This window comes from Neomonachus schauinslandi, chromosome 8 (assembly GCF_002201575.2).
Source record: "Neomonachus schauinslandi chromosome 8, ASM220157v2, whole genome shotgun sequence".
NCBI lineage: Eukaryota > Metazoa > Chordata > Mammalia > Carnivora > Phocidae > Neomonachus > Neomonachus schauinslandi.
In genome coordinates, this window is record NC_058410.1 from 115,706,134 (window position 1) to 115,726,334 (window position 20,201).

The 20,201-nt window shown below is 53.3% G+C and overlaps 1 protein-coding gene across 1 annotated transcript; it reads left to right on the top strand.

Moving 5' to 3' along the window:
• The first annotated feature begins 945 nt into the window (after positions 1 to 945).
• Positions 946 to 12,600, top strand: IP6K3 (inositol hexakisphosphate kinase 3). Its single transcript, XM_021684579.1, has 5 exons — positions 946 to 1,144; positions 7,382 to 7,586; positions 8,754 to 8,929; positions 10,032 to 10,207; positions 12,133 to 12,600. The coding sequence occupies exons 1-5, from the start codon at positions 946 to 948 to the stop codon at positions 12,598 to 12,600; spliced, it is 1,224 nt and encodes a 407-aa protein (XP_021540254.1).
• Positions 12,601 to 20,201: the final 7,601 nt, after the last annotated feature.

Consider the following 20,201-nt stretch of genomic DNA (forward strand, 5'->3'; position numbering starts at 1 on the left):
TGCCTCGCCCCTGGCCCGCACCAGAGCCCAGTCTGGTCCCCACTTCCCTCATGTCCAAAGCAGCGGTGAGAAACACTGCCTTCTTTACAACCCAGAGCTGTTGGGAAGATATGACCACCCTGGCAATAACACTAGAAATAATTATGATAAATCACATTTATTGAGTACTTAGCTCTGGGCCCTTGGCTAACCTTTTCACGGGCTGTATCTCAATTTTGTCCTACGTGCATGAGGTAAGTATCCTTACTATTTCATTTTATAGATGCAGAAACTGAGGCCCAGAGAGGTTTGGTAACTTCTCAGAGTCACATGGCAATTATGTCGTGGAGCCATAATGCAGACTCATGTGCACAGCTGTGCTGTACCAAAGTGAAGCTTTCCTGTACCCCCTGAGCCCCTGCAAGAGGCCGAGTGCCCTGACAACAGGGACTCTGCTCTCCTCTTGGGCCTGCGACAAATGTTCCCAGAGGCAGGCAGGAAACATGGTATGAGGAGTTAAGACACAGTCTCTGCGCTCTGGAAGCCTATGGTTGTATTATTTGATTTTTAAAAAAAAATGTTTTAATATTTAAATTCAAAAGCACAGGACAGTATTTAGAAAAGTCTACCTCTCATCCTGGCTCCCTGGAGCAACCACCATTTCTAGTTCCTTATAACAGATTATTCTAGAAGTGACTGATGCCTCTTTACGGTCTTGTTCAACTACCGGTGGGTTGTGGCTAGGAACTGCGGGTACTTCCACTCCTCCCATCACCCCATCTCCCTCACACTATTTCCACCTTCCTCCTGTGCTTTCCAGGGGCCCCCTCCCAGGCCGACAGACAGAGGGACAGCTGTGCTCTGACAGTGATAGAGGCCAAGAAAGCAAGAGCTGAGGACCACTGACAGCCCCTCCTCCTGTCCGGGAGCTGCCACTTCTACCCCAGGCCTTCCCCCCGCGGACACATGGTCGTGCAGGACAGCACGGATGCTGGGGATGCCAGAGTGGGTGTGCGGCTAGAGCCCTTCCTGCACCAGGTCGGGGGGCACCTGAGCGTGATGAAGTACGACGAGCACACCGTGTGCAAGCCCCTCATCTTCCAGGAGCAGAGGTTCTACGAATCGCTGCCTCTGGCCATGAAGCGGTTCACTCCGCAGTACAAGGGTGAGTGTCCAGGCAGCAAGCCGTGGCTCTGTGCCCACCATACCAGGCCGGGCTCGTGTGCGCGCCCCGCATCGCCTCCCTGGGCACCGTGCTGCGGGTGAGGGTTGACATGGAGACAAGCCCCTCTCCCACAGCCCGATTGGCCTTCGCTGTCCTAGTTTCTCTGAACTCTCGAGCCTCTGGGCCTGGAGTCTAATGCCATTTGACATCCCTACAAATAAGCTCAAGCCACTAGGCTTCGAGGAACTGAGAATGGAATAAAATGATACCCCGGCCCCACGCTGCCCTGCTAGGGTATCTGCTCCGTGCTTCAGGAGCGCCATGGCTGGGTCCTGTGACCAGGGCTGGGACAGACAGGGCAGGCCAAGGCCTCCTTCCCCTCCCTCCGGAGACCCAGGCGGGTGGCAGGAGCCTCAGGCCTGGGTCAGGGCGGGAAGGAGCTGGGACCTGACACGGTTAGGAAACCAGAATTCCTCATCCTCTTCTAGTGGCCAAACCAGGGCCACAGGCTGCCTTCCCGGTAGAGGTGGGGGAGTGGGGCACAGAGCATGTGTGTTCTGATCTGAGTCCAGGGTGGGTTCTGGGGAGTGAAGTCTGGGTGGGCAGGGCCACCATTTGGGGGCCTGCAGGCAGGGGCACTCTGGGCAGCAGGCCAGCATCCAGGGGGCAGGCTTTTTGTCCACACCCGGCCTTCAGTAAATGCGGCTCACAGGGCTCAGGGCATGACTGCCAGCCGCCAGCCCCTCAATGGGATGAGTGCCCAGAGAAAAGACCTCTTTTAAAGGTCTTTGAATGTTGTGACTACAAGCTTTTGCCCTCGAATAAGCATCTGTAGTAAAAGTGATTATAGCATCCAAATCAGTCAAAAACTCACTTGCATTTCAAAGATCAAATAACTGGGAAGGGTGGGGCCTAGCTCTATGGGTATTTCTCAGAGTGGGCTCTGGGATTGATCAAGGCTGGGGTAGGGGTTCACATGTAGATTCCCAGGCTCCCTTCCACACCTGTGAACCAGAACCCCTGGGGTCAGGGCCCAGGAATCTGTATTCAGCATGTCCCAGCTTGAGACTCACTGATAGGGGGCCAAGGCATTGAGCCCCAAGCACCACTTCAGTCCCGCCTTGCCAAGACCTTCCGAGAGTCTGAGACGAGACCCATGAGCATCACACGCTGCGAGAGAGGGCCGGGTGGCCGGTGTGCAGCCTGTGCAGGCCTCCCCTGGGGCCTCTGGGGCCACAGGCCAGGGTCGCCCATCAGTTGTGGGTCACTGCCCAGCTCGTCAGAGTGCCCACTGGAATGAATGTCTGTCCTTTCGCAACTGAACTCAACCTAGCAAAGGGGTTGGCAGGGTCTTGCGTGGGGTGGCCTCCCGCCTGCAGCATCTCACGCTTGTTGGACACAGCTCTGGGGCTGAGACAGATTGCCAAGGCAGCCACAGGCAGAGCAGGAAAGTGAAAGAGGCTGCGTGGTCTCCAGGACCCCATCCCGGTACCTTTCCTGTGTCCTATCTACACGTGCCCATTCCTCTGGGTGGGGGAGAATGGCACCCTTCTCGGGCACCCTCAGGCACCGGTCTACTGTCCAGACCCCTACTCTACCCTGCCCCGCAGGCCCGATCGGGCCCATCCCTGGTACTGCCTGCCTTAGGGCTCTGCTAACTTGATAGATTAACTTAAGCCAAGGCACCCCAGCTACACATACCAATGGCCACAGAGCATGTTCCAGGCTCTGCCTTGGGGCTTCACCCAGGAGACGGTGTTTCCACACAAGTCGGGAGGGGGCTGGGTCAGGGAACCACAGGACACCCCACAGGGGAGACCACACAGCCCTGCTGAGGGTGAGGGTGAGGTAGAGCCCACAGACTTGGGTGACACCCAAACATGAGGATTCCGTGGTGCAGAAATGTGGATTCACTCAACAGCCAGAAGGCGGTCTGTGGAGTGCCAAGGGCCAGGCACCACTTAAGGAAATGCACATCTAGGGAGACAGTAGAGAAAGGCCCAGAACCAGGACCCTCACACTCTCAGATCCCTGGAGCAGGTAGCTGAGGTCAGGGTTCAGACGGGAAATGGTCCCTTCAAGGGCTCCCAGGCTGCACAGGCTTCTTGCTTCACCGGATAAGAAAAGTGGTCTCAGCTAACCCTCAGCATTCACTCAGTGCCAAACACAACTGTAAATTGTTCCCCTGTATCAAGTCAATCCTCGTAACAACTTTCCGAGGCAGGCACTACTATTATCCCCATTTCACAGGTGAGGAGACGGAGGCCCAGAGTGGTGACATGACTTGCCTGAGGCCACACAGCCAGTGAGAGGCAGAGCCACGATTAAAGGTCCGAGGTCTGGCTCCCAAGTGTGGGCTCTTGGCCACCCAGGCCCACTGCACCAGCCACTGCTACCCACGAGATGGGCTCTTCGGATGCCGGCGCTCAGAGGGTCTGTGGCCCAATGAAGGAGGGGATGTGACTTGCCCAGAGTCACTCAACAAGTGACCTCAGGTCAGGCTGCCACAGCAGGGACTCCCTTTCTCTCCCCCTGGGAAGGGCCGCAGAGAGAGGGGCTATTTCTGTAGTGGCCACTGAGTGCCATGGAGCACACCCTCTCCCTTCTCACCACCCTGCACTGTGATGGCATCAGGGAGCACTGGACAGGGACGTCACTCCTAAGGGTGGCCTCCCCATGCCGGGAGCTTGCCCGGACCTTTTGCTGGGCTCCTCGGGCATGGCAACATCTTGGGGCTGCGTCCCTCTGCCTCCCAGTGTACCTGTCAGCCTTGGGTGAGCAAGGACATACTCCTGAGTATGTGAATAAATGCTCTCATGAGCTTAAAAATAAATACATGACAGAATATTCCTGGAGACTGGGGAACTGCTTAGCCAAACCGAAATTGCTGAGATGCTCTGGGCATGGCAGTTGTGGCTGTAAGCACTCCTGTCTGCCCAGCTGGCCTGACTGCAGGTTGAGGTGCCTGGGGAGGGCTGGGAGCAGGCAGACGAAGCTGTCCCCTGCTCCTCCCCCTGCCCCAGGCAGAGTCGGCAGAGTGCTGGGAGCCCACATCCCTCCAGGCCTAGCCCCATGGACACACAAAGCAAGTTGGTCCCACGCTGGGACCAACACAATTGACTAAAAACCAATCCAAGTCCCAAGGGGTCTGGATTCCACTGACAGGCTGCTGCAGTAAAGAGCTGGCAACTGGAGACCGTTTGCAGGGCGGCTATCTGCTATGGGTCTCGGGCTTCAGAGCAAGGTCTGGGCTGCGCTGGAGAGGGATGTGGGAGAGAAGACGGATAGGTGGAGACACAGAGCCAGAGGCGTGCGGGAAGACGGAGCAGGGACACGAAGTCTGGCTGGGTAGCTCTGACAATATGAGAAATAGAAATGATTTTTGGATCTTACTGGTTTTGGGTTATTTTGCACCCCTGCTTGCCTCCATTTATTTAGACACTCAAATCTGATGAGATCAGACAAGAGCTGGAGCCCAGAGAAGCAGGGGAAGGTCACATTTCTTGTCCTTCCAGGGAGGCCTTGTGGGGCTGGGGCTCCCAGAGACAGTGGTTTCTGGCGAGCGTGTCACCACAGTCCCACAGCGGGAAAGGTCAGATGGTGAGCTGAACTTTACAAAAGACCCAAAAGGGCTTCGCCCTTGGCTGGCACACCGTCCTGGGCTCCCCAGCAGCCAGGAGGCTCCAAGCTCCCCAAGGACAAGCAAGGAGGCCAGCGCACTCTCCTTTCCCCATGGCAAGGGGTGGGCTCTGGGGCCTGGTGCTGGCTTCCAGGTGGGCCCTCCTCCCCAGAACAAGCACACCAGCCCTCCTGCCTGAGGAAATAGGAACGGAAAGGTAGACACCACGTCCTTGGGCTTCTTGGCACTCTCGACCCTTTGTACTGATGATCCTCCCAAAACAGGTTTCTCTGTTCGCTCCCACGGAACACAATGGCCAAAGCAAACGTGATAAGGACAGACAGGAGCGTGCCTCATCCCCACACAAGTAAACACAGCGTGACCACACCGGAGTCTCCAGATAAAGCCCTTGGCTCCGTGTTACAGCTTGTTCCTTCTTCCATAGCCACGTCTGCTGTGGCCTTTCTCAGAGCTCCACCCCTTACTATGTGACCTTGGGCACATCATTCCATCTCCTGAGTCTCGGTGACTACAGGCAAGGGCCTCGCAGGCCTGCCATCACTCCATGGTAACAGACGAAAGGCCCGGAAGCTGGCACACGGCAGTGATTATGACCAACGCAGCTCTTTTCCTGACCTGCCATCAACCCCCTGTTCTCACGAGCAGAGCCCCTTGGTGGGCATGCCCGGTTCAGGTAAACGACAAAACGCCAGGTTCAGGTACAGTATTAGCAGCAGTATCATTCATTCCCGGGACTCAGGGGCCTGAGATGAGCTGAAACAACGCAGAATTTTTTTAAGGAGCTAGAAAGAACTGAATGTCACTCTCAGGCTGCGAAATTAGGGCACCAGGAATCTGAGATGACAGGACTAGCCCAGAGAGACCGCTGAGCTAGGCACAGATGGCCCTGAAGAGCAACTTGCAGAATTATAGAGCAGCCCTGAAAATGAGCGTCTGCACTGACCAGCCTGGGCAGGGACGCAAGCAGGGAAATCAGCTGCCTTGAGTGCTGGTTCAGCAGAAATTACCACTTGGGCTGAGAAAGTGACCAAGTGGCCGGGGGAGGAAATAAATACCTGAGGGGACCTGATCACATGCAGCCCACCTTCTCTCAGTCAGAGTCCCGGCAGGAAATGAGCGGTATACTGAATGGGGTTTAAGTAAAGAGAGTTTTCAAAGGGACGGCTCATAGAAGCGCTCACAGGATTAAGGGGACCGGGGGTGATGAGGCACTCAGGGACCAGCACCCCTGAAAGGCTGTGACCACCCCTAGGCCTGAAGGGAATGGGGTCACGGACACAGGGAAAGGGAGGCCACAGAGGGACAGGACCATGCTGCAGCAGGGAGGGAACCAGTGAGATAAATACCTCGATCTTTCTCCTGCCTCACCCCATCTCCTGCCCATGTCCTCTGTTGGCCCAACCCCTGGGAAACCAGGGCCGAGGAAGCCACTGGTGCACCCCATAGGGTCAACCTGGCAGGCACAAAGCAGGGCGGAGACAGGTGGGGGGTGGCTTGGTGGGAAAAGGAGCCACCAGAACAGTCATGGCATCAGCTGCAGGAAGAACAGGGAACCAAGGACTCTAGAGAGCCAGTCCTCGCAAAGCCATTTGTGGGGCTATGTCCCGTGCCACCGGCAAGAGTAGAGAGCTCCATCTCCACCAGAACTCTAGCGCGGCCGGGCACCCACTTAGCTCAGACGCTGAGCCCCATGGGGGGAGACCCAGACTGTGCCGCCAGAGCGAGAAATCCGAAACGGTGACCACAGAGCCGGTGACACGCGTGCCAGACCTAATTACCTGACCTGGCCCATGTCCCGGAGGAGAAGCCAATTAGCACGTTTGTTCACTGGGGTTCCTCACACTCTCCACTCTTACAAGCAGCAACTGGAGCAGGCTGCCACGCCTTGATTACAAACACCGATGGTCAGGAGTGACTGTAGCTGGAGAAACCCCACAAGTCTCCTGTCTTCTATCACAGAACCATGTTCCGTCAATAATATTCATGTGCTGTGTGTCTAACTGAAGGAGATGGTGGGCATCCGTGTTAAAGCCAGAGATCAGGGTGTGGGGAGAGGTCTAAGGGGACACAGAGGCCAAGCCCCGGAAGGCTGTCTGAGGCGGGCTTCCTGGAAGAAGCTGGTCAGACAGAGAGAAAGGGAAGGGAGAGGAAGGATGATGGAGGCAGAGGGGAGGAATGGGATGGGCCCCAGCTTCCCTCACAGCCACCCTGAGGCAGGGGGCCCTCTTTGTGGAGGACCAGCTCTGATGACCCCAGGCTGGGCCCCACTGGAACAGCTCTGCTGTGACTGGGAATGTGCCACAGTGCACCGAGGAGCCAGAAGGTGAGAACAAAATGTACAGGGCTGGCTTTGTTCAAAGCATGAAAGGGCAGAGAGATGCAATGAAGCAGACCAGCCCAAGGCTATTTTCCGCAGGCTCCGTGGCCCTGGGCTCATTCTGGAACAGTCCTCATAGTTCTTCCTTGAGAGAGGAGTTAGGGAAGGGGGAGGGGGGAGGTTGATCAGTGCCATTAAACTACCATTCAAAAGGATGTCACCCCTTACGTGTCCACCAGGTAAATTCCGTCTGATCTCCCCCCCCCCGTGTGCTCTGCAGGCACCATCACGGTGCACCTCCAAAGAGACAGCCGAGGCCATCTCAGCCTGGTGGCCACCCCGCTGAAGGAGAACCGGGGGCCCTTCAAGGTCTCCACGGAGTCGGCGGCAGTGGCCATATGGCAGACTCTCCAGCAGACCACCGGCGGTACTGGTGGCGCCCACCCCCTCGCCCAGTGGCAGCTGGCTCACTCGCTCGAGGAGAGGTGAGGGCCACATGGCAGGATGACAGAAACCTAGCAGGGACCAGCTCCGCTCCCACCTGCGCCAAGGTCCACAGCTCCCCAAAAGGGCCGAGGAAGTGACAAATTCACAGGAAGCCTCCTTCTAGAAACACCAATGCAACCAAAGAAAGGAATGAATTTTCCTTCACGCAGTTTTTTAGAGGGAGGACTCCGACGCATTTATGTCAGAGGCTGCCACAAACGTAGAGTCCTATACAGAGCAGGCATTCGGTGCATATTTGTTTAATTACATACCGATTTCACTGAGACCGTGCAATGTCTCCAGATGGGGGTGGGGGGAATGCAGAAACCCAGAAGAGGTGACACAAAGGAAAAGTGGCTAATGGCAGTCCAAAATCACCTTTCCTCAGCGGCCAGGAAGGGATGAGGAGAGAGGTCAACGCAGCCCCCCATGGGACCTTGGAGACCAGGCAGTTCGGGGTACCCGAGGTCCCAGAGAGATCTCCAGAACCTCTGATAATGTTAGCTGACCTTTCTCAGATGAAAAGGACCCCTGGGGACTTATAAAACATTTATGGGAAACAAAAGGGAGCTAATACAATGAAAGTACCTCCCTTCCCCAAGGAGCACAGCGGATCTAATTAAGCCTCTTGGCTCAGCGTCAGGAAGCGGGTACGCATTATCTCCATTTCACAGATGGGTAAGCCAAGATGCAGAGGACAGGAGAGAGGGCGGACCAAAGATCCAGGATTCCCAGCCCTGAGGGCCTTTTGAGGTCTCAAGGAAATAACGACACGGCATGCTCACAGCCTAAACTCCCAGCCTTCTGATTCCAGGCAGGGTCGCTTGTTCCCACACCACATCGCCTCGATAGTGCAAGCGGAACCCAGATCACTTACAAGTGAATTTAACCCCCCCCCCGGCCCCACGCCCAGCCCTCTGAGGAGGCAACATGCTCTAATGAGTTCTTCTGGGGTTCGGAGAGACGCCCTGCCAGGGCTGCAGTGTGGCCCGATCTCGTGCCCAGGGGCAGGAGGGGCACTCCGAGACCCTGCAGGCAGCGTGGAGAGCAGCCAGGGACAGTCCGTGTCAGAGCCCAGCTCAGGAGAGCCCCGCCCCAGACACGGGCACCTTCCCCGGCCCTCCGGCCAGGCTGCCCTGACTGTGGTGCACCTCCCTCTCCCGCAGCCCCGCCACATCGCTCCTGAGGTCTGACTTCCACCTCAATGCCCCGGTGTCCTCGCTGGTGGAAGATGCTAAAGGGAACCAGGCCGAGAGGAGGAGCTTCAACCCGTGGGGCCTGCAGTGCCACCAGGCCCACCTGACCCGCCTGTGCACCGAGTACCCGGAGAACCAGCGGCACCGTATCCCTGTCAGAGGGCGGGGGACCGGAGGGAGGTGACAGAGACAGGGGCGCAGGGGCGGAAGGGGGAGACACAGACACGGGGCGAGGGGAGGGGTGGGCGGGGAGAGACTGATAGGAGGGAGACGTCGAGGCACAGGCCCTCAAACCTAGGACCTAGAAGAAATCTGATCTCTCCAAAAAAAAAATCAAAGAATATGGGGGAAGTTGGACTGGGAATTAAGTTGAACACAGTGCCCGTGGCCAGGCCACTGGCTGTGTCGCTGCCACCTGGGCAGAGGGGCTGGGCTGGACTGGGGGTCTCTGTGGGCAGAGAGGAATGATGACGGCCATGCTGGGTGGGGGTGGCAGGGGGCTCAGAGGGCTGGGTGGGTTCCCCACACCCCAGCCTCCCTTCTAGCCCTCCAAATTCTCCCCGCAGATGTCTTCCTATGGAGCTGATGGGGTGAGGGGGTGTGGTACCCCCCTCAGGGAAGTGCCCGAGCAGGGGATTTTTAGGGGAGGCGCTCCCCCCTCATCCTCAGGCTGCCATGTTCTCAGTGAGTACATTTAGGCTTGAAATACCCCTTTGTCAGTGCTGGGCTCCTTCCCGCAAACGGGTGACTGGTTTCACAGTATTTACTAAGACACATCTGCAACCCTAATCCCTAAGAAGCTTTTGCAGCATAATTACTCCGCTGAAATTAATATTCCTGCAACTCATCTCCAAAGCTAACATCAACCCACTTCTCCCAAAAGGTATTGGCCCATTCAGTGACTCGAGGTTTTAGCCTTATGATTTTCTGCCATAAAATGTAAATTGGGCACGGCCTGCCAGGGATTTCACGCCTGCATTTAAATTCCAACCTCAGAGCAAAAAGGAAAAGGAAAAGAAGCTCACATAGACATAAACTCCCCCTAAATAAATGGACTTCTTAAAGCAGCCTGCAAAGCTAATACTTTGAATTCTCAAGAGGGACGATGGGCTTGTCTGTGAGGAGCTGGGAGAGAAGGAACGGTGCTCAGAGGAGGGGGTCCCAGGCAGCCGCCAAGGCGCGCTAACTGCCTCCACAGGGGCCTCAGTCTTCATGTCCACAGAGCCTTCCTGAGCTTAGCGTGACCAGGGTTTCTGTTGCTGGAAAACGTCGTGTCACAGTACAAGCACCCCTGTATCCTGGACCTGAAGATGGGGACCCGGCAGCACGGGGATGACGCGTCCGAAGAGAAGAAGGCCCGCCACGTGAGGAAGTGTGCGCAGAGCACCTCGGCCTGCCTGGGCGTGCGCATCTGTGGCATGCAGGTCGGTGGCAGAGGGCCTGCCGCAGGGCTGGGCGTCCGGCGTGTGCACTGCGGGGCAGGGGTGTCTCCCAAGCGGACACCACTGCCCACAGAGCCAGCCACCCAGGAGGCAGCCGGGCACGGCCCTCCAACACAGGAAGGGCAGATCCCACTCTAGGACACGCTGGGATCTCTGTAAGAGCCCCTTTCAGGACAGTGGTGCCAAAAAGCTGCCATTTTTTTTTTAAACTCGGTCTCAGGGTCTCCGGCTGCTGAAACTTCCCAGTAGCCACGTGGGGCCTGTCCACGTTGAGAGCAGACCTCTGATGACAGTGTGTGAGGGGGGGCTGGGGAGAGAACTGAAAAAGAGCTTCTCTGTGCACTCCATGGCTTCTTCAGTCTCTTAAAGGATACAGCTGAATCCTCTCCTTCTCAGGTGCCATAAGGCACTCTGCTCTCTGAATTCTTATTAGCCCTTCCTTCTTCCTACGCCACGTCTTCTGCTTCTTCTTGCTACCTGTTCTGGTTAATGAAGTGGGAAGGTCGTAGCCTGCTCAGCTGAGGCAAAGGAATGGTTAATTTTTTTATTGCCCAGACTCTACCCCATTTTTGTAGCTCTGATGTGGCTCGTGGCAGGGGCTGCAGAACGGGAAGAAATAAACTTTCCCCACTTGTTCGCTCTTAGCGTCTATCTCCTCAAAGCAAAACCAGACACTGGTGTGACGGTACACGTTAAAGCTTTCCTTAATTGAAACTGCCACCCCTTGAAGCTGGGAGTGGAGTCTATAAATTTGTTGCACAGATGTCCCCTGGAAGGCTGGGAATGCAGTCCTCAAGAGAATGGAGTGTGATGGTTTGGGGTGTAAATGTAATCTCTCTCCGGACTTCCAATCTTCTGAAAATGATCTCATTTATTTAGACAGTGATGCCTGTCATGTATTTATGACGGTTAATTTAACAGCCCATCTCCAGCCCTCCAAAGCAAGTCTATCATAGCTTTCTGATTTTTTTTCCCACGCTGGTTTTCCACAAACATACCACGTAATCGGAAGGCAGGAGAGACCTGAGAAACTGTCTTGGCCGGGTATGGGCTGCCCTTCCCAGGTGTGCCAGACAGAAGTGAGCCAAGTCATGGCCACGCCAGCCACTGGCCTCCGTACAGCCTCTGCCTCTGCCTGTGCCATCTGAATGAAACGGGAGCGGCTGCCACTGTCCCCCCAGCAGCATCTCCTCCATCTGCTCCCTTCTGGTGGCCAAGACATGACAGGGGAGGGGGAGAGGAGCTGGTGCCAAGGAGGAGCCACCAGCCCCACAGAGCTGCTGCGAACCTGCCCGTTCCATCCCGGCTCCCCTCAGCTGCACTGGCTGCCTGAAAACCCCATCCCTACCTCAACCAGCCTGGCTTTTCATCTTTTTATCTTCAGTCAACCCTGCTTTACCCCAAGAGCCATGACTGTTTCCTTAGAATCTGCAGAGAAAGGACTTTATAAACTTCGCTGCGGAAAACTGAATCTAGCTGGCTTTCCAAGGCCATTGGCTGTGATCTCAGATTCCTACTAAAGCGTTCTAGCTTGGGTTTGCTAATATTTGAATTGAAGAAGGCCAGGAGCCAGGGTTTAAATCATGATTTGGAGGATGACACTGGAAATTCACAAGAAAGTCAATCCAAAGCTTTTCCTTATGGGCGGAGGGTCACCTTTGTGGGGTGAAGGATATGTAGAGCTTGGATTCCTATTAAGGGCGTGCACAGAAAGCATTTTAAAATGTGAAAGTTCCTCTGGTGCTTGATGAAAGATCATCCTTCCATTCATTTCAGCCATTCTTGCCCTGCATCTCCTGGAAATCTGTTTATATGTCATGCTAGCTTGTAACACTGCAACCGTAGCAGTTGCAAGCTTTTTCTTGAGTTGGCAATTCTTCACGTCTTCTTTCTCTTTTTATTACCAGGTTTATCAAGTTGATAAGAAGCACTTTCTCTGCAAAGACAAGTACTATGGAAGAAAACTCTCCGTCGAGGGCTTCCGACAAGCCCTCCATCAGTTCCTGCATGACGGAACCCGCTTCCGGACAGAGCTCCTGGAGCCCATACAGCACCGGCTCCAGGCCCTCCTCTCGGTCATTAGGAGCCAGAGTTCGTACCGGTTCTACTCCAGCTCTCTCCTCATCATCTATGATGGGCAGGAGCCACCAGAAAGGACCCCAGGGGGCCTGCATCCTCAGGAGGCTCCACAGACGGCCCACGGCAGCTCTTCCGGAGGTCTCACCAAAGTTGACATCCGGATGATCGACTTTGCTCATACAACATACAAAGGCTCCTGGAACGAGCACACCACTTATGATGGACCAGATCCAGGCTATATTTTTGGCCTAGAAAACCTCATCCAGATCCTGCAGGATATTCAAGAGGGAGAATGAGGCTTGTTGGGCCTATCCAGATTTTTCTGGAGTATAGCTCTCAAAAGGGACCTACTGGTAGCCAAGTTAGTCCAGACACTGTTAGATGTCTTTGTCATAATTATATCCACATTCAAAAGCCACACATGGCAGGGTATATTAATGGCGGCTACAGAAACCAGCTCTGGAGGTAAGTCCCGTACTCTGGCATCTGCTAATGCTGGTCTTCGGAGGCTGGACTGTCAGTGTGAAACGGCACCATTGTGGAGTACACTGGAGGGCTGCGGCATGAGGGAGAAGCCAGCATTACAGTGAGATTCTGGAGAATTTGCATTTAAAAATGCTTTTTTGTTGTCACGCTGAAGATTTGGCAAGCTGTGAGGCAAAAAACTCTACTTGAAGAAGACTAGAAGAGTGAGTTCACGAGTGTATGGTTTTTCTGCTCGCATGGGCTGCCCACCCCAAGAGCAGACAGAGCTCATGAATGACTGTCTCTTATCTTCCTAAGAGGCATTTAGGTGGGGCAAGAAGAAGTGGGACAGATCTGCCCGTCTCACCAGCTTCCTACCCAGGGTCTGAATGGGCAAGGGCAATCCAGACACAGCCCTGGCAAATCAAGACCCCGGGTTCTCCATTTTGCCCGTGGAGGCAAGGGTCTCTCTTTCTAGACGTCCGAGTACCTATTGGAAGTGATGCCTCTGCCCGATTCTGGCCACAAAACGGCTCTAAACATGAACTGCAGCTTCTGGTAGGGGTGGACTGTGCAAAAGGATGAGCCACTGCTGTTAAATTACACTATCCACTTTCTATTTATTTATTTTGGGGGTGGGGTGGGGGAGTCAGGAGAGAGAAGCCTGGAGGGCTGAGGAAACCAGGCGCAATGTTTACAAGACTGGTGGACAAGTGTAAATATGGAACAAAGAGCAAACAGTTCTAATTAATTCCTTCTTCTGCAGTGTGGAAACCTATTACAATGCCCTTGAGTCGAGCATGAAGATACGTTACCCAATTAGGGAAATAAATTTGTTAATAAAATTGCTGAGGTCACCAGTGATTACTTGGTGCACCTTATTACCCTTTCTGTTTGTTTATTCTGATCATCACACTGTACGGCAGTTCCAATTTATGGGTGATGAGAGTGTACAGCAAGAACAGTTCACCGACTTCTTGCAATCCTTTGGGGATCCCGGGGGGGAAATGGTGGCTAATCAAATATTTGCATGTATCTACAAGGCAGGTACCAGACCTCGTAAGTGGTCCTTTTATCTGAACTTTCTATAATGCAAAGTAAAATAATTTTATTCTCATGGTTAATTACCATCAACTGTCCAAAAATCCACACTTACAGAAGGAAAGAGGCCTGGATTAAAAAAAAAGAAAAAAAAATTTTTTTTGTTTAATTTTAGGATACATTATATGGATTTCAAAGCAAGTTAACTTCCCTAATTATGTTTGGCTGAGGTAACGATGTGATTAATTTGCATGTTCTGCACCCATGGTGGGAGAATTAAGTCAAAGTATGTTGGGTGGCAAAAAGGAAGTCAGCCGAAAACTAAATATTTGCTAATGACAAAATGGAGCCCTAACTACTGCTTTTTCTAGGCCACTTCCTTGCTTAAAAATCTGGTTCTACCAAGTCTGAAGCTCCCTGCCTTAGCTTCCGATTCCTGGCCCCATTCTCAGCCCTGGGTGCTGTGGGACCTGCCTGAGGACTGGGGGAGGGGGGGTCAGCTAGAATATAAGTCTTTTAGGGCTGGCCACCCATGTCGCTAACTGTGCTGCAATCACTCTCCTGGCCCCTGTCTATGTGACCCATCTTCCCTCAGCCCCTCCCTTATCCAACAATGCCCTGCACAGGAGGCCTTCTTCCTGCTCTGCCAAACCCTTGAGGCCCAAACGAACTCCCCACATGCCCCTGAAGATGTCACCAACAAAAGTGCATTTTGTTGCAAGGGGCAAAGCTGGCTACTGGTTTCAGACTGTGCGCTCAGAGGAGTCACCACCGTCTGGAAATTTGCACAAGGCTTTGCTGACCCAACTGAATGAGTCCACCCAAGCATTGCAAACCTAGGCAGAGGGAGAAGAACAGAGAGGTATGGGAAGAAAAGAAGATGGCAGCATGTATGTATTTGATCTCCAATGGGAGTTTACTTTAAAATGGCAAAAGAGGTGAGGGGGCCCTGAATATCCGGTACCCAGCAAGTGTACACTGAACTAAGCAGCTCTTCCCTGCCGATCTTTTTGCTAAGTACTGGGGAAGATCCATCTCCTGGGAGCTTAGATTCTAGTTGAGGAGACAAGAATCCCGCACAGGAACTGACAACAAACTGCACAAAGACAATACCCAGTGACACAGAGGATTCATCTGTGTGGTGCAGAGGATCAATCCTACAAGTTGAAGAGGTTGGTCCACAGCCAAAAGAGAAACACACATCATGTGACAGCTGACACACATCACAGAAACTGCTAGAGGAGGTGAGACTTCACTTAGGCCCTGAACAATGACAAGAATGGGGAAGGGGCTGGCTGAGCGGAGGGAAGGAAAAGCCCAGCATGCTCATGAGTCTATGGACAGACAACCCATCCAGAATGGGGATTTGGTAGTTGGGAGTGGTAAAGTGAAGAGGAGAGAAATGGAGTGAGCCCAGATGGTGGAGACATTTGAAAATCTGGCCAAGGAGCTTATTCACTTGTGATTACATTAGTCTGTCCTTCTTTCCCTCCATTCACCCAACCAATGAATATTTTCCGAGTGCCTGGTACAGACGGCACAGTGCTAGGACCTGTGCAAGAAACAAGAAGTATGAGGATCATGTCATTGTCCTTAAGAACCTTATGACTTAATGAGAAGGTGAAGACCCTCAGGTGAAAATATAAGGGGTGCTTCAACAAGGCATGGGGGCCATTTGTGCAGCCATGCAGAGTGCTGCCCAGGAGAAGAGAGGCAGTGAGGGCTCAACGCCACGTGGGGTGATCACGGAGGTGGTCTCTGAGCTGTGCCTTGAAAGGGAGGCAAGTCTGAGAGGTGATCAAGAAGGCAGGTACTATGGACAAGCACAGCAACAGGAATCAGGCATTTTGCTCAGGGAACAGTGGGGTGGGGGCTGGCCACGGGGGTTGATGTGAAGAGGCACCAGGAGAGATTAAGATGAAAATGGAGAAAACCCAGCACTTTCAGACTGTCAGGGGCCTCCGAACCTTCCGCCTCTCCAACTTCCTCTTATCTGGAAGCCTGGAAGGGCCTCCTGGCCGGCCTCCCCTCCCTCAGACTGGGGAGCTCTCTTCCGAACTGAGAAACGCACAGGTATTAGTCAGGGTGGGCTAACTGTTATAACAAACAATCCCCAAGCAACAGTAGCTGAACATTCCAATCAGGTTAGGTCAGCAGAGAGCCGCTGCTCCGCACAGTCACCCAGGGACCGTCCAACTTGTGACTCCACCACCTTCAAGCAACCACGAGGTCTAAAAGTTACACAGCATTGAGGAGGCACACCCACATTCCAGAGACAAGAACCAGCCATGGGCCCTGCCCAGATGCCAGCAGGCTGAGACATCGTTTAACTGTGTGCCTGGAAAAGGAAATGGGTTTGATGAGACCCTAGCCAGTCTCTATTATAATCTCCAAAATCCTCATGTCAAACTGGCACCTGATTTAAGGAGGGAGGAGAGACATAAAGAGCGAGTGGGGGCGTGGGGGGCAACAGGGGCCTGCCGGTGCCAGAGCTGCGGGCTCTGATGCAGACCCTTCCCCCCCGGCCGTGTCCTGAGACAGGGAGTGTGAGCCCAGGGTGCTGGCAGACTGGCTTCCCGTCTCCCCGCCTCAGCGGCCCCATCTGCCCCCCGGGAACTCTCACTTGGTCCTCAAGATAGGTGCTGTAGAAGAGCAACCCGCTCCCGAACTCCCCAGCAGGGAGGCCAAGGACAGCCGGGGACAGTCACCCAACCCTGCCTCCTCCCTCTAGTGTTCCTGGTGCAAGTGAAGAGGAAGCTGAAGAGCAGAAAGTTATTACAGCTTTTCCATGACTCAATGTCATCAGGAAGCCCTGGGCCTCTGGGCAGCATCCTGGCAGGTCCCATCACTCTTCCCAGCTGCACAGAGCCTTGTAGCCCATTCTGGAAAGGGCAGGAAGCAGTCTCATAAAATAAATGGCAAGGCAGGACCACTCATCAGCAGCTCTTCAAAATGATCTAAACTTCTGACTTTTGATTTAAATCTGCATCCACTGTGGCCAAAAACATAAAACAGAAGATGCGGGAAAGAACTAAAATGAAGGCGTGGGTGCCAAGAACTAGAGGGGAGGGAGGGAGGGAAAAGCATCTCTGGGACAATACCAAGTTGAGCACCAGCCAGGCGGGCTGACTTGCAGCCAGGTTGGGTCCTTTTCGTTATGCATCGCTCAGAACTTTCTCCCTTCTGTTACTAGGCTGCCCTGAAATGGGACAGGAGCTTCGAGAGCTAATCCAAGTACCAAATCCAGAAATCTACCTGCTCCTGATTTTGCCCTTCACCTTTCTCCCTCAGACCTCTAGAGAGGAGTATCTCACAGAGGCAGGTGTTCAACGGGGGTTGGGGGGGCGGGGGAATGGGTAGGTGAGGAAACCCGGGTCCAAACTCTGATGTGGTCTGTTCTCCTCAGATTCATTTAGTGAGAGATGACTCTCTGTCAAGGCCTGCTGTCGGATAGTGACTAGCGTTTTGCAGGGATCCAGAGTGGCAGGGCCACTCCTGAAATGGGGGCCAGGGAAGGCCTCTTTGAGGTGACATCAACTAGAGTGAAGGGAGGGAGGCAGGGCCCAGGGCAGACGACAGAGGTCTCCCCACAGTGGAGGGGCTTTGGGTACACTGGGCTGCACTTTAGGACCTCATTAGCCTACCCCAGCACACCTTAAACACCTATGAGTCTTGAAAAGCAGCTCACCTCCAGAGAAAGGCAGCAATCTACTACCAGCCTGCCCCTTCCAGTTCACCTTTACACAGGGCACGAACTGACTAACTTCTCCCTTGCAAGTCCAGACCCACTTTTTATGGTAACATATCCGGGTATGGCAGCCAATCATTTCCTCCGGTTGAATAAGTTGAAAGAAGAAAAATCAGGCAATCGTGCCCCACAATACAACTAAGTATTTAATTCATTTTTAATGTTTACATTATTAACACCAGCATTACAAAACGGTATTTTTACTTTCAAGCGATTTAAATGTACAATTCGGTATCTCAATTACTGGGATCATTATAACTTGAAAAACTGAAGCAGCGCTCCCTCCCTCTTCTCCTCCCCCTCTGGTGCCTGTTTCTATAAAGAGCTACCAGGACTCCATGGAGCCCAAATACCCATTCCAAATGGATCAGGAGGTACAGCCCTGGTGGGGGCTTGCAAGGAGCCAGGGGAGCTTGCATTCAATGTGGAATGAGTGACAGTCAGCAGGTGGGTGTTAAAATGGTCATCAACTCCCTGAGGACTGGCACTGCCAAGTCACATTCCAGGTGGTACCTATTAATGTGTCCAGAATGGCACTGGATGACTGACAAGCCAACGGGCCCAGAATCTGGCTCTGACCACCCACAGGCATGAGAAGGTGGGGGGCAGAGGTAACACAAGACTGGAGAGGACCCTAGACCCCCTTGGGAAACTATAATGCATCCCGAAAGACCCATCCATGCAGCTCCTGATAACACCGAAGGGGCATCCTGATGGGCGGTGGAGGGGGGAGAGCGTGGGCTCTGGAGTCAGTCAGCTGGGGTTCAAGTCCAGGTTCCGCCACTTACCAGCTAGCGACCTTGGCAAGTCCTCATCCTCTCTGTACCTGAGTCTCCACCTCTGTAAAATGGGGATAATAGCAGTACTTATCTCTGAGAGCCATTAGGAGCACTAAATGAGTCACTATTGTATAAGGCATTTAGACCAGTGCCTGACACAGAGCAAATAGTCAGTTAGGTGTTACTTTATCATTAGAATTCCCATTTTAAGATGAAAAACTGAAGCTCAGAGAGATTAAATAACCCACCCAAGGTAGGCTGCTCTGAAGACTTCTGGCGGTCCCTCTGCTGGGAAGCCACTCTTGCCCCTTGTGACTCAGGTCGCTCTCATACACAGGCCTCCTCTAGACCACCCAGACCCACCCCTGCCCCAATCGCTGTGGACCCAGCACACTGCCTTGAATCTCTCCCCAGCACTTACTATATCTGAAATTATCTTGTTCACTTACTATATGACTTAATACATATAAAGCACTATTATTATCATCATCATATGTCTATTCAGTTGTTGTCCGTCTCCACTCAATTAAGTGTAAAACCCACAGGATCAGGGCCCTCACCTGTCCTGTCCACCACTGGGAAGGAGCTCAGGGCTGCTTCATGGGTGTGTGACCTCTGAGGTCACACAGAGCCCTGCACTCCAAAGAGCCCCATACTTGGTTTAATGCTCTGCTGTTACTGTCTTGAAATTCCTTTTTTTTTTTTTTTAAAGATTTTATTTGAGAAAGAGAGAGCACTCGAGCAAGCATGAGTCAAGGGAAGGGCAGAGGGAGAGGGAGAAGCAGACTCCCCAGTGATTAGGGAACCGACGTGGGGCGCTATCCCAGGATGCCGAGATCATGACCTGAGCTGAAGGCAGATGCTTAACCGACCAACCGAGCCATCCAGGTGCCCCTGTCTTGAAATTCTTAATATTTTAACAAGGAACTTTCTATTTCACCTTGTACTAGGCCTCCACAAATTACATAGATAGTCCTGAATGAATGAATGAATGAATGAGCAAGCCCACATTACAACCCAGGCCTGTAAGACTCCAAGGCCTCACTACTGAACCACCAAACCAAACAAGCCTCCAGTGGCGGTAAGAGAGGTGGGCAAGGCAGCCTGAACAAGGGACAACCACAACCCACCTAGAAGACGTTGTGCTGGGGAAGGGAGAGCCTTAGGAGACACTGATTTGAGTTCTCTGGATGTCTAGTTGTTCTTCTCAACCTCTCACTCCACTTGTGCCTCAAGTGGGGTGAAAACCATCTGCTGCCACCTCATGCTACTCTTCCTCTCACTGAAGACAGAGGGACCTCAGTTCCTGCGTCCTAGGAACACTGTCTGCCAGCCAGGTGTTCGTCAAAGCCAGAGCTGTGGTCAGGCCTCAGGCAGAATGACAAGGCCTCTAGGCACCCAGCACAGCCCTAGGCGCCTGGAACTTGACAGTAAACAGATACAATCCTTGACCTTTAGGCCTCATGGCAGCCATCAAAACTATGTGGCTATAAATACAGCTCATGAAGAGGATAGATAGAGCTGGGAAGTACTGTTGGACTGGGAACAAGATGGGGGTGCCCCTGAAAGCCTCATTTTCCACTCCTCCCTAGCTCTCCTAACCTCAGGTAGGCACTCCGTGAACTCACTTACCTCAAGTGGACACCGCACACCCCAGGTCCCCAGAGGTTCTCATTCAATAGAGCTTTACTCTTAAGGCCTTCAGAACAGTTCAAAGCTGACCCTTGTTAAAACCACCCATTGATCTTTCCTCAGATTAAACCCCTCCCTCCTCTTCTCTCTCCCATTCCTGCCCTAGGCCTGGCTCTTGCGGCTCAGGAACCTTTCGTTCCCACTTGCCCGAATCCTAACCATCCTTCAAGGT

Coding starts and splice junctions, on each gene's coding strand:
- IP6K3 (XM_021684579.1), top strand. CDS start 946: ATGGTCGTGCAGGACAGCACGGATGCTGGGGATGCCAGAGTGGGTGTG. Junction 7,587..8,753: donor GCTCACTCGCTCGAGGAGAG/GTGAGGGCCACA, acceptor CCTCTCCCGCAG/CCCCGCCACATCGCTCCTGA. Junction 10,208..12,132: donor TGCGCATCTGTGGCATGCAG/GTCGGTGGCAGA, acceptor TTTTATTACCAG/GTTTATCAAGTTGATAAGAA.